The sequence below is a fragment of the Brassica oleracea genome, chromosome C9 (assembly GCF_000695525.1).
Source record: "Brassica oleracea var. oleracea cultivar TO1000 chromosome C9, BOL, whole genome shotgun sequence".
NCBI classification, from domain to species: Eukaryota; Viridiplantae; Streptophyta; class Magnoliopsida; order Brassicales; family Brassicaceae; genus Brassica; species Brassica oleracea.
In genome coordinates this window covers 33,536,989-33,551,171 of record NC_027756.1, presented here as the reverse complement: position 1 = coordinate 33,551,171, position 14,183 = coordinate 33,536,989, and the positions used below count along the sequence as shown (strand labels likewise).

The window sequence follows — 14,183 nt, the reverse complement described above, 5'->3', positions numbered from 1 at the left end:
ATTTTTTTTATTTATAAACACTATTTTATTATTTTTTGTATTTATAAAAACTATTTTGTATTTATAAAAAGATGATTTCATATTATTAAAACTAATTTTGTATTTATAAAACATTTTTTTTATTTATAAAAACTATTTTATTATTTTTTGTATTTTAAATATGTTTTCTATTTCAATATTAATTTTATATTTTCGAATTACAATTTAAAAAAATAAATTTATAAATTTTTTTTTTAATTTTGGAAATATTCCGAGGAAGTTTATCCCTCGGAATATTCCGACGACATCTTCCTCGGAATATTCCGAGGAATTTCCGACGAACTTGTGGTCCTCGGAAATTCCGAGGAAATAGAGTTTCCTCGGAATTCCGTCGGAAATTTCCGAGGGATTTCTGAGGAAAGATGAATTTCCGAGGTGTTATTTCCGAGGACTTTTTTCGTCGGTATGTCGTCGGAATAGCGTTATTCCGACGACATACCGACGATTTTTTCCTTCAGTATGCCGCTGTTTTCTTGTAGAACTGAACCTCTGTATTACTTAACAACAAAGACGCAAGAAGAAATTGCTTAAAATAACTTAAGTTAGCTACCATTTTTTTAAAAAAATACTCTTAATCGAAAATAGGCATGGGCATTCGGGTCTTCGGGTCGGGTTCGGGCCGGTTTCTTTTGGGTCCGGGTCTTTCGGGTCCTAAATATTTAGACACAACAGGTACTTAGAAATTTTCGGTTCGAATTCGGGTCCGTTCTTATCGGGTCCGGGTCGGTTCGGGTTTATAATTAAAATACCCATAAAATATCCGTAATTGTTTTTGGTCCATATCGGGTCCAGGTCGGGTTCAGATATTTAGGATCTGAAAAGGACATGACGTACCCAATTCCATCAAATTTAGTTGATATTTGTCATATATATCTAAAATTTCACAAAATAACTTAAATGAAACTATTAATAATTAAAATAAAGCATTTTTAAACTCTAAATTTTATATTTTAAAGCTTCATATTACTTAAAAAATGTTACAAAATAATAACAAATGTTGTTAACAAAAGACATTTCAACTAAATCATAAAATAATATATATATAATAGAACAAAAAACATCATAGTTTTAGATATACATATTTTTAATTTGGGTACAAATCGGTTCTTATCGGGTCGGGTCTATTCGGGTCATGTCTAAAAAAAAAATTTAGACCCAAAAGATATTTGTAAATTTTTGGTTCGGTTCCGGATCGGGTATTTTTGAAACGGTTCTGGTTCGAGTTTTCGGGTCCAGGTTAAAATGCACAGGGCTAATCAAAGATATTATAACATTTGGGTTTAGGGTTTAATGCTTATTGTTTAGAGTTTAATATTTAAGGGGGGGTTGAGTTTTGTAAATTTTGTAATTATGTTTTTATAAATATTTTTAAGCATTTGTAAATGATTTAGGAAATCTAATTTAATATTTTTATCACAAATTTAAGTATTTATGAAAATGGTTATCCTTTAAGACTTGTGGTAAAATTGATATCCCTCCAAGACATAATGTGTCTTATAAGTTTTTTATCAAGTGGATTATTGTTGTTATTTTCTCAGTTTAAAAGCATTTCATCCGCATGATTTCTACTAAGTATATCATCAGTAAAGTGATAAAAAGTAGAAAAGAGATTAAAAAAAGTTTTTTTTATAAGAACATGTGAAATTTTTCTAGAAACTCTTCAGTCACATGTCTATCTGTGAGTAGAATTTTAGTTAATTTCAACTGTTTTATCAAATATACTGAAAAATAATATTCTGTAACTGAATCATCATTTTGAGTTTCTGGCTATTCTCTAAAACATAGGCAGTCACTGCGTCTCATCATTTCTTCTCTGGAAATTAAATGTCATCTGATTAACTGTCAAATGTTGTTCTATCTTTGTCTTTTCTTTAATTCCAGATTAAATGTTGCTCTACCTAATTGACGACATTTTTGAAAGACCACGTAATGAGCATGAGAAGCGTTATTAACTAGATCCCATGTGCCAAAAACATAAGTTTGAGACCTGTTGTTCTAGCCATGCTTATATATCTAGAAAAAAATAAGTTTTTTTTTTTTGCTTAATAGAACAAGATAAGTTTTGTGACATGTGTAATATCTGTATACTTAACAAATCACAACCCATTAACGTACGGTGTCTTATCCATAACCGCAATGTTTTATTTTGATGAAACTAGAAGTGCTATTTTAATTAAAAGATGAGTCCCATTAAATATGTATTTATCTTTGATTAACAAAACATTTTCTAAACAAATCCAGAGCGCTCGAAGAATTATTTGAGTGAATGATACCGTTGAATCTATTTGAAAAAAATATTTGTCTCCACGTCCACCAACCAGCATGTCACTAACATTAGTCAGCATCGACAGCTGACCATTGGCGATAACGAAAAACGTTAAATTTATAAAAGAGATGACACAAAATATTGCAAAATGTAACGATGTTTATAATACTTAAGGCTCCGAATGGTGACTACGGTTTGAGCGGTGCGGGACAAACGGTTCAACTGCGGTGCGGTTTTAACAGTTATAAAAACGTATAGATATATAGTATATGTAAAGATTTTTGTTACTGTTAACTGCGGTGCGGGGCGGGGCGGTTGTAAACATTCGAAGCCTTAAATATGTCCCGAACGAATTTGTTACCCCACTATTTGTTACAATCTGTCAGTATTTTACCATAACCCACGTAAAGCAGTAACTAATATATAGAATAGAATTTGTCCAAAAAAAAAAAATATATAAAACCAATGTCAGTGGAGAATTCTCTCCTTCGAGTTCTCAAAATACATATATGTATAAAGTTTAGATATTCGGCTGGATTTTACGTAATTATTAGAAACTCATAATAAAGGCCCTCTTCGTTTACGTGTCGCGCGATCTGCCACATGCGACATGCGACTAAGATTACGTTCGTTTACGTCTCGCGCGACCTACGATTTGCGACTTGCGACTAAACTTGTGACCTGCGACTAAAACTATGTTCGCGACCTGCGACCAGTCGCGCGATCAAAATTTTCTTAATTTTTAGTCGCTGTTTTTTCGGGCGACTTGAATGGGAACTCGCGACTGGTCGTGCAATCAGTAGCGCGATATCAAAACGAACAACAACTCGCGACTTGCGACATGCGACCAATCGCAGGTCGCATGTTACGCGACAGCAAAACGAACAACAACCTGTGACCTGCGAGCAGTCGCAGGTCGCACGACACATAAACGAACATAGTTAAACTAATAATATTTATATATACATATGTATATATTTTGAGAATTCCAGAATTCTAAGGAGAGAATACATGTAATAATGTAGCCCTATGTTAATAATTAGGGTTTTGAGGTTAAATCAAATCTATCGACCTCAGACAAGAAAGGTTTGAAAACGATACTGATAGCTGCCCATTGCTAAATTTCAAAAAACAAATAAAAATATCCCACTTGGAGGAGAAGGAGATGTGCATCAGAGTACTTCTGGGGTCAGATCCCATAAGTGAAGACCCATGTCATTAACAATTAATGGGACCACTCTAACTTAATAAATTAGTGATTAATTGTATAATATATAGTTTAGGAGGGCATGGGGGCAAAGCATGATTTGTCTCGTTGCTCAAACCGTGTCCCAATAGTAGAAGGGTTGTTTTGTAGGAAAGTCAGTGTTTAGAGTATTGTCGAGGGCAAATCAAGATAAAAGCTCCGTCACTGTACTGCAGGTTTCGCGATGGTCCTATATATTTCATCCCGCCATATTCGCGTTTCAATAACTTTTGAACAGATCCTATTCCTCGTGTTTTATGTTACAACAAAACAAAAAAAAATTGAAAGAGTGGTGTACATCATCATTATTATTTATTTTGTTTTCTCCCAAATATTAATTGGTGCATATTCGATATTTGGAACCATATACTTCATTTCTCGTCAGAAAAATAAAACATAAGGGTAACCAATCATACATTTAAGTAGTGCCTGCCCTAAACCATATATATGGCACCTAAAGCTAACTAAGAAAATAATGCCTCACGTTTGAAGGGGATGACGTTTAAACTCGTTACCTCTAAGAGGCATAGACAAAAGCTCAAGCCACTATACTAAAGAGTAAAGGAGCTAAATTTGGAGTCTTAAAACTTCTGATTTATGGGTTTTAGCATCTTAAGCTTCTTTAAAAACAGCAGATTAGTAATTGGAGACTCAACAGTTTGACCTGTATATTCGAGACATAACCTGGTCTGGCCGGATCCACAGACAGTTAAACCCAAAAAAGACTGCGAATAACTGGCGATCCAGGATACGGTTCACAAGAAGACTTGAATATATTTAGATGAGTTGATTTCGAGACCTTAATGCACCTAGGTTGTTTGCACTGGAAATTTTGGGGATTAAAAATCGCTTTTCTTAGCTCTTTTCTACTTTTTTTCTACAAAGATTAAGACGATTGGGGATCAATTTTAAGACGAACCATTTTAGAGTTTGGACGAGTTCGGTTGGGTGAGCCACATCAACATTCGACAAGCTTACTTTCGGGTTTGGATTCATAACCATTGCATCAAATCCACAAAAATCCATCTCACTTTTCTCATGAGATTTCAAAATGATGAATCTAACGTAAAGACGAGAAAATGACATTAAAACAGCATGCAATGGAATCAAAAAGTTAGTAGTTAGAGAAGATCAGACATATTATAAATGAAACCATATGAGATGAAGACACGAGTAGAAGAAATTAATAGAGACAAAGACACATTCATGTTTTTTAACTACAAAACAAAAACTTGTTAATACTAGAAAACAAAGTTTATGAGTGGACTGGGTCTCAGTTATGGACTCCCTGGCTGACACAGATCGGTCACAGTTTCACTTATTCCTAGAGAAAACACTATTATTTGATATACAGAGGAAGAGGAGGAACGCATTTAAGTATTCACTGTTACTCTTTTGACCCTTTTCATTTAGAGTTCATTTACAATACTATTCATCAATCTAACATCAGTTCCAGTTATCTCTGGCAGGTTTCTATTAATATCTACACAACATTTATTTTTAAATTCAAATATTATGATTACTAGTCAATATGAAACATACCATTAGGTTCATTATCAATCAAAACCCAGTCTAAACATCTTAGACTGGTCTCAAATCAATAACAAAACATTAGAACCTAAACTCAAAATGATGATTAAAGAAGCCAAGTATAATTGAATGATTTTTCTTTTCAGTAACACATACGAGTAAATGAGAAAGGTCGCAGTAGCTGCAGGAAGCTACATGTCCATGGATGCTAAAAGATAAAGAGACATTACCTGGTTACAATATATGCGATTAGAAAAGGCGCCTTTTCGGATGTATATAATATTTCAATTTTTAAGTTCTAACATCGACATCGAAACCAGCACCAGTCCAACCTCCTCTGCCTTTGTTGTTCATGATTCCAATTCCTCTTCCCCTTCCTTGAATCTGTGGTTTCTTTCTTGATTTTGATTCTCCTTCCGCTGTGGCTGGTCTCTGTCCATGTTCTTTACCTCCCTCTTCCTTCCCTTCAGTTTTTTTCCGGGTGAGTCTGATTAGCATTGGCTGCTGCTGGTGAGCTACTGTCTAGTACAGATTTAGTCTCCGGTTCATGGATCTAATATGGAACACAGTCAGAAATATTTAACATCTTTCATGCATCTACTTATCGCCAAGCAAATAGAACTGATACTCATGCACCGTTTGCGAAGAATTAACCATTGTTAGCAACATATTCATGGAGGAATTGATCAGTGCTATATTCTAAGGATAAGTTGAATTATGAGAAACAAATGGAATGTAAACTAGAAGGAGAGATTGCTTACTTGCTGAACAGAAGTAGATTCGGATTCAGTACCTCTAGTCTTCTTTTCAGTTCCTCAAGTCTGGCGTACTGCGTATTGCTGCTTTCTTGTACCTGTGATTACAATTTGTTTACAAAAGACTGAGTTGAGTGCCTTTCAATGGCGAAAACGTAACTCCTACAATCGTTTTTGATAAAGATATGTACCAGACGGTTCAGATCTTCACAAAGACTCTACTTTATTGCCTCTTCATCCTTGACAACTTTCGATGCTGCTTCAAATGCCTTTAGGAAGACAAGTAACTTATAAATAAGAAGTCCACACATATAAGAAGAGACTAATCAAGAATCTCTAGACTTCTGTGGTAGGGTTAAACAATCTCAAGAACATTTGAATGCCTACAGGTCATAAGACAATGATGAAATGGAAAGTAAAAACCAAGACAATAACTGAAAACCACTTATTTAGTCGGGTGGTTTTCGGAAGAAAGTATGATTTACGAGGCCTAGGAATGATAACTGAAATATCAATTCACATAACTTGTTTTTGCTACTTGCATCATAGCTAAGACTGTTAAATCTCTAGGACTACAATAGAGCACAAAGAGGCAACAGAAAAGCTTTCAGCCACCTAAAATTAACTCCATTATGCCAAGAAAAAACGTTGAGAAACATAAATGAAAGAGAGAGAGAGAGAGAGAGATAAACCTTTCTGGCTTCATCTTCCCTCAACTTTGCAGCATGGATCCACTCAGTAGAGAGTTCAATTTTCTTTCTCAAGTGTTCCAGTGCTTGAAGATGATGATCCAAGAAGAAGAGAGTAAATCAAACCAGCCGTTCCTTGCATGATGGAAACCACTAAGAAGTGAAACTTGCTTTATTTTTGAGTAATTCTCCTCGATGTATCTAAGCACCAACAAAGCTCACTAACAATAAGTTTCATAACCATCATCTTCTCAATAAACAAGTACATCCAGCAGCATCCATTTTCTAAAGAAGAGACAGATTCCCAGTATTCTCTAACCTAGAAACGACACAGTGAGAAGAATGCTACATTGATAGAGAGAGAGAGATCTCAGATTCGCAATATGCACACTAGAACCAAATCAATCAAACATATTAGAGAAACAACTGCTTACTTCTTCAACTGAAGCTGCTCTTCCTCGATTATCTGGTTTCGCAAGGAGGAAAAGAAAATCAGAAACCACTGAAGAACAATACATAGATCGAGAGAGAGAGAGAGAGAGAGTAATTGCCAGGATTACCTTCTCTGTGTAGGCAATAACAGGAGCTTCTCTTGCAAGTCCATCTCTGCCTTCAGCTTTGGATCCGAAGCCATCATCTACTCCTTCCTTCTTCTTCTTCTCCCTCGTAATCAAATTTCTTCACATTATTCAGACTCTGGATCCAGGAAAGTGCTGTGCGTGCTACTGGATGAACGTGAGAATTCTCGTCCCGTATTCTTCTGACGGCGAAACAAATGTTTAAAGTTCGTTAAATTTTCACCCAAGCCAAAGACTCAACGTTCCGTTCTTAACGCCGTTATTACTGTGGAATCTCGGTTATGTGATTCCCATTTCCAAAAACATCAAATTTGACTTTCAATACGGAGGTGTCACGTGCTACTCACGTTCTGTTCAACCCTAAACCGGTTTGACTAATAACTAGTACTTCGCTTCGGTATATACGCCCTCCTTCCCACGAGTTTTGTTCAGCTAACAAAACGGCAAGCAGTTTAAAACCAAAATTATCCTCGGCAACAAGAAACGACAAGCAGTTTAAAACCAAATCAAAACTCCAGAAGATCAATCAACAAACTAAAAACACACACACACAACATTCTTGAGTTCCTACAAACTGGGAAAAAGATAGAAAAAAACACAAAGATACAGTGAGAAAGGTAGTGAAGTGATTCACTCAAAAGAGACTTTATGAGCATTTTCAGGAGCCAGAAGATTTGAGAAGCTCTTGAACAGCATCCATGGTGGGCATCGCTGGAATAGCTCCTCTCTCTGTTACTGTGATGGCTCCACAAGCGTTTGCGAATAGAAGCGCCTCTCTTAGTTTCTTCTCATCCTGCACATTTCACAAAATGTACGTACCTTAGTTCACAAGCCATAGAAGAAGATAAATGGAAGGAAAAAAATCTAAGAGATAAGTAAGTAAGTACAGTGAGAAGAGTGAGATCAGAAGCTAAGCTGTTCAATAGACCGCTCACGAATGCATCTCCTGCACCGGTTGTATCAACCGCTTTCACTTTCACTCCACCAACTCTACCTTTAAACTCCTACAAGATAATAAATCTACCAAGAATAAGTAACCCAATATATACAACCTGAGTGTATGTAAAATGATAGACAAGCAAACCTTAGTGTAGTATCTACAGCCATTAGGTCCTTCTGACACAACAAGAAGCTTGAGATTGGGATGAAAGAGCTTTTGCAACACAACTTCATCACTATAAGGATCATCTCCACCAGTCAGGAATGTAATCTCGTCCTCACTGATCTGAAAAAACTCCCAGACAAGACTTTGTTTGTCATCTTCAGTACTAGTAATGATCTGAAACGTGGGAGTGCAAAAAGATCATCCTCATACCTTAATAACATCAGCTAGCTCCCAGATGCTCATGATCTCTTTCCTTGCAGCTTCCTCTGATGGCCACAAGGGTAACCTCAAGTTGGGGTCATAAGACAAGAGACTCCCTGCGGCTTTAGCGATTTTCATAGCTGCAAGATGAGTCGAGCGGCAAGGTTCCTTGATCAAACTGATTGATCCGTAATGAAAGATCTTGGCCTGTAAGAAGTCACTGGACTTAGTCCTCATTTGTATAAATATGGATCAAAAGAGGGATCTCCATAATCTTTACCTTTTGGATTAGGTTCTTGTCAAGCTCAGACTCCGTAAGAAGCATATCAGCACTCGGGTGTCTGAAGAACAGAAACTCCCTCTCTCCGTCAGCTCTTAACGTAACAAAGGCGAGAGCAGTACGTGCTTTGTGGTCGAATCTCATCCCAGAGTTATCCACATTGTTCAGCTTTAGAATCTCAGCTAACATTTTTCCAAACTCATCATCACCAACCTAGATTTTGAAAACTAAGATTAGAGTTTAAACAGCAAGAGAGCCTTTTGATTGATTAATCATCAGACCTTTCCAACGAAAGCAGAGGAGCCACCGAGTCTAGAGACACCAACAGCAACATTTGCAGGTGCACCTCCTGGAGCTTTCTTGAAAGCTGGTGCTTCAGCGAGTGAAACCCCTCCCACCGTTGGCACAAAATCGATCAGCATTTCACCGAAACAGACCACGAGAGTCTCTGAACGTCCTGTGTCGATCGTTAGTTTCTTGAGATTACCTGTTATCAGAAACAAAGTAAAGATTAAAGACTTGTCGCGTTTACAGATTCGTTTTTATCCTATAGAACACGGGGCAAGACTACAGAGACATATAACCCAAGGGCAGAGATCTACAGAAGCATAACCCAAGAAGAGATATCATCAAAGATCAAAGCTTTATAGAGACACGATCAAACCCAGAAACTTAAAATTCCATTAAAACTGAAAACCCAGTTCGAATCCAGCTCGATAAAGATCATTCAACGCCGTCAGATCAAGAACATAAGAAGAGTGAACAAAAAGATCTCAAACGAACCTGAGATGGCTTTCTCACCCATGATCTTCAGATTCGAAACACAGAAAGGGATCTACGAGGAAAACAGAGAGAGAGAGGAGAAAGATTTGAAAATTCGGGTGCTTTTGTTTTCGGTAATTGTTAGTAGAGATGAAGAGACGAAGTTGGTTATGTATTAGTATATAATGACGTCACCACATTTGTGAATATTCCTGTCTAATACCCAAAATTAAAAATAAACACTTTACAGCTCGTGTGACGACGGTGTGTGTGTGTGTGTGTGTGTGTGTGTGTTAAATATTTTGCTACGTGTTCTCCAAGTGAAACTTTTAAATTCTTAAAAACCTAATACGGTATTCTTTATATATTTAAAAGAAAATGTTTCTCTTTTAGACTTCTTATATTTAAATGATTAATATTTTAATTTTAGTTAATATTTATGTATTTACTCTTTATAATAAGAAATTTTCATATAATAAGTAAAAAATATTAATATTAAAAAGGAAAATTATGTTATGTTACTGAAATAAAAGATAAATAAAGTTAAAGGTATAATTAGTAAAGAAAATAGTTATTATATTTTAATAGGTATGAAATAGTCAAACCACCAATATTTTTTTTAAAACAAAATGGATGGAGTAGATTTAATTGTTTTGAATCGTTATTAATACAATTAATTTATAAAACTATAATTATGATTATATATACTGCAGAGGTGAAAATTGCGTGTTTAATATGGCATGCAACATGTTTTGGATGTTTTTCTATTTTCCCGCCAACTCCGATCAGAAAGGAGTAATCCTCGATCTTTGAATGATATATACAAACTTTACGTTCCTGATTTCTCTTTGTAGTTGTTGTCATGTCTTTTGTGTTAATTGGGTATTCCTTTTTATTAATTTTCATGAAATCGAATGAGGGGACAATTTTGCAAGATAATTACATGCTGATAGTTGCTTTTATTAAGCTAATAGCAACGAGAGCAATTGATAGGGACAATACCTTCATTTCTTAAACTTGAAAAACGCCTGCCAGAGTTGACTTGCTGCAAAGAGGCAACGTAGGTGTGACTGGGTGAGTGTAAGCTTGATTCCGGTTTATCTCAGTCTAATACGGGTTACCTACTTGTAGTTAACCGGTTGCGATAGAAAAGACAATTTTGCAGGATATAATTACATGATGATAGTTGGTTTATTGAATTAATAGAAACGAAAGCAATTGATGGAGGCAATACCCTAATTTTTTTATAATTGAAAAACTAATTATACTACCTGCCCTGCCAAAGTTGACTTGCTGCAAAGTGACTAAGTGGGATAAAAGAGGTGAGACTAGGTGAGGGTGAGTCTTATAAGCGCGCCAACTCAGCAACACAAAATCAATGTGAGCCTTAACGATAAGCCACTAACTCTTAAGCTCAATTTGATCCCACAATCACCCCAGTCACATTAAACAAAGAGGGAGCGTATCTGCGTGTTCTGGGGTTCTTTCGGACTCGTTGGTGACTGGCAGACCCGGCCCATTGCACAAGCAGAATAAGTCACTGTTTAGGATCCAAAATTTTTATTGTCTTTTTTGGCTTTGAATTTTTTAATGAAATATTCAATGTTTTTTTACAAAAGAAAAGTGACACATTTTGTAAATTGGAGTAGAACCTCTATTGGGTATGGACCGTTCCTAGTGACTGGGCATATGACTACAAGAGATTGAAACTCTGGTTTCTCCAGGGGGTTCGACTTGGCTTGGGTTGATTTTTTTTTCTTTTTAGCTTGCGGGAGTACTGAGCTTTCTTGTGCCAATGTTGGCATGGGCTGCATTGGTGGCCTTTGACATGTAAGCAAAGAGGAGTTATATGTAGTGGAGCTTGAAAGTTTCATTGTTGTGGATGCACCTTCGCTATGTGGTGTTGATCACAAATGGTCAGCCATCGTCGAATTACTTCTTGCGTAGAGAGATTTCTAATTTGTTCTCGAGATGGGGCAAGTGTAAAAGTAAAATGCGACAAAATGTTTAATGAATTAATTAGGAATAAAACTTCTCAGAAATTTCATTTATTTAAAAGTTAATTGAGGTCGATTACGAATCGAAAGAGGTTACAAATATAAAACGGCTTCGCTATTGAGTCAATCTCACATTACATGAGAAAAGGTCAGGTATTGATGTTGATATTTGACAAGACAAATAAGGAAACAGATAATAAGTGCTTGGCTTGGTGAGCAAGTCCAAGAATCCTATAAAAAGAACCTTTGGTTCTCATTTCTCTCATAGTTCATAAACAATTCTAGAGAGAAGTCAGCGCATAAATGAGTTTGTTGAGAGATGGTTCGGCAAGGGAGGATCAAGCAAAGAAGATCACAAGAGATGTCACCAGAAAATGCATCAAGGTTCAAAGTTTTTGATCTTTTGAGATCAATCAATGTGAGGATGTGATTCGTGACAATCCAGTAGTGTAGGATGTTAGCGAGTTTGATATGTATATTTGAGATTATGTGAAAGAGTAATGTGTTTTATGGAATTTTGTTCTTCGTTATTCGAAGTTAGTCTTCAAGGGTCGAAGAACTTTCTTAGGATATTGCTTGCAAGATTGTGTGCGATCATGGCCTGAGAAAATGGATATGTCTGTGCGGAAACATGGAATTGGACCTAGAAATTAATTGGCATGACTAGTGAAAAGTGTTATAGAAACAAATTAAAAACAAGACTGATTCAGGAAAGTACGAGATTAAGCGAATGAATTTATATAATGTCTCGATCACCACAAATGATATATATATTCAATACTTATTATCAACCCGTAGATTTCACTAGGCTCGCACATAATTTTAAAATCCAAAATTCTGCAACAGAAACTATGATGATTAAATTTTTTTTATAAAATACTATAAAAACTTTAGCAATTATATTTTTAGCTTGTGTTTAACTAATAATTAAATTATATTTGAATTTTAGGTAATACAAAAGATATGTTACATTTTTTATTTTAGTTTTCAACTATAATATAAAACTAGACTTTTTTCGTCAACGTATAAAACTAGAATTTAACCCATGTTTTCAGTAAATATTGTTTTTAACCAAATTTTAGTTTTTCTAATGTTTAGTCATTTTTAGGTAATTATTGTTGTAGATGTAAAATTTAAAATATGTTGACTATTTTTTTTTTGTATAAATGTATTATATAGTATAATAATTTTATGGTGGATGATAGATAATTTATTCATAGTTTAGAAATTATATATAAGAATATATAATATATTTATTTTAAATATTTTAATTTTTATGAATTTAATTAGTTATTTGAATAATAAAAATAAATTCCGTAAGATTTTGTTATAGTAAATTTGAAAATAATTAAAATTGAAAATTATTTAAATAATAGAATAATTTCATGATGGTGCATTATATTTAAATGGTCATGTAAGTAGTAACAAATTTATCTTTAATCAGACTACTAGGTATAGTTAAAAGAACAATGGTATTTTCAGTAAATTATACAAAAAATACAATGTTACTTTCAAACAATATTCATGTTTTAATGACAGTAAATATTTACAATTGGCAATATACATCTGAACTAGAGAAGAGCCATTTTACTTGTCGTCCCTTTCATGTCTTTCCACTTCACTGATTCCATTTTCTCATAACACCACTGTTTTTATTGAACTCGTCGTTGCCACCATAAATCTCGTAAATCTTGCAGTCGGACGTGCTGATCTCGTTGTTTCCTCCACTGCTCTCACCAAATCTTGTTGTCATCTCTATTGAGTTTGCTATTACCTTCGACCCTTCTATGTGGATGCATTACACTAACAATCTACAAAATGATCCCATGTGGCGGAATCAGACTAGATGGCATCATCGGATCAAGGACTAAATTAACATGTAAGATGTATCGAAGGACTGGTTCTAAGTGGACGTGATCCTTACATATGAGTTCGCGTGGATGGTTCGTCTTGAACGGATACATCGCGTATGAGAGTATCATGGATGTGTGCATCGTGGATGGGTGAATTGTGGCAGTGGATGTGAGCGACAAAGCTGTATACAATTAGGTATGAAGGGTAGAGGTTAGAAAGTCGGAAGAGAGCATGGATATTCATTTTCGTTGGAATCATGACTATATGGAGGATTTGGTCGGAAATCGAGAGTGGAGTGAATATTTTTCGAAGATTGGATTTGACGTTGTCGGATTAAAATCGAAAAAACCAATTGTGAAAATGAGAATCTTTTTATTAGAGTCGTTGTCGAAAATTAACAAAATAGAGAAAATGAGAAGTTGAGAAAGACGTGGATTAGTTTTATGTTTAGTTAGAAGTAAATTAGGTGTTTTATTAGGCACAAAGTATGCAAACCAACTTTAGAGTGTTCTAGGAGTAGTTAGACATTAGGAAAATGTGGGTTCAACGTAATTTTCTCACAGATAAAAATGCTTTTTGTTGCAGAAGATCATGTAAATCCACAAAAAAAGAGAGAGAGTAGAATACACCATCGAATAAGTAGATGACGTGGATCCTTCATCTATATTATTAAAAGAGAAGTACCCATTAAAAAATACTCCTAAGTTTTCTAACTTATTTACACTTCCATGCCACTGAGAATTAAATTAAACTACCTAAGCTTGTCTTTTCCAGTTAAATTAATGAGTTTTCCTTAATCAAATTTAAATATAATGTCATTAAATGAACCTACCTATTTTAATGCTTGTTTTTTCCAGTTAAATTAATGAGTTTTCCTTAAT

The 14,183-nt window shown here is 35.0% G+C and overlaps 1 protein-coding gene and 1 pseudogene across 1 annotated transcript; both read right to left on the bottom strand.

Annotated features, from left to right (window-relative positions):
• Positions 1 to 5,203: 5,203 nt before the first annotated feature.
• On the bottom strand, positions 5,204 to 7,457 carry LOC106319224 (annotated as a pseudogene).
• A 91-nt stretch (positions 7,458 to 7,548) lies between these two features.
• On the bottom strand, positions 7,549 to 9,701 carry LOC106319223 (probable fructokinase-7). The gene is made up of 7 exons (XM_013757496.1): positions 9,473 to 9,701; positions 8,971 to 9,176; positions 8,690 to 8,902; positions 8,419 to 8,616; positions 8,188 to 8,328; positions 7,991 to 8,107; positions 7,549 to 7,896 (listed from the first exon to the last, which is right to left on the bottom strand). Exons 1-7 carry the CDS (start codon positions 9,492 to 9,494, stop codon positions 7,762 to 7,764), a joined length of 1,032 nt encoding a protein of 343 aa, XP_013612950.1. The 5' UTR covers positions 9,495 to 9,701; the 3' UTR covers positions 7,549 to 7,761.
• Positions 9,702 to 14,183: the final 4,482 nt, after the last annotated feature.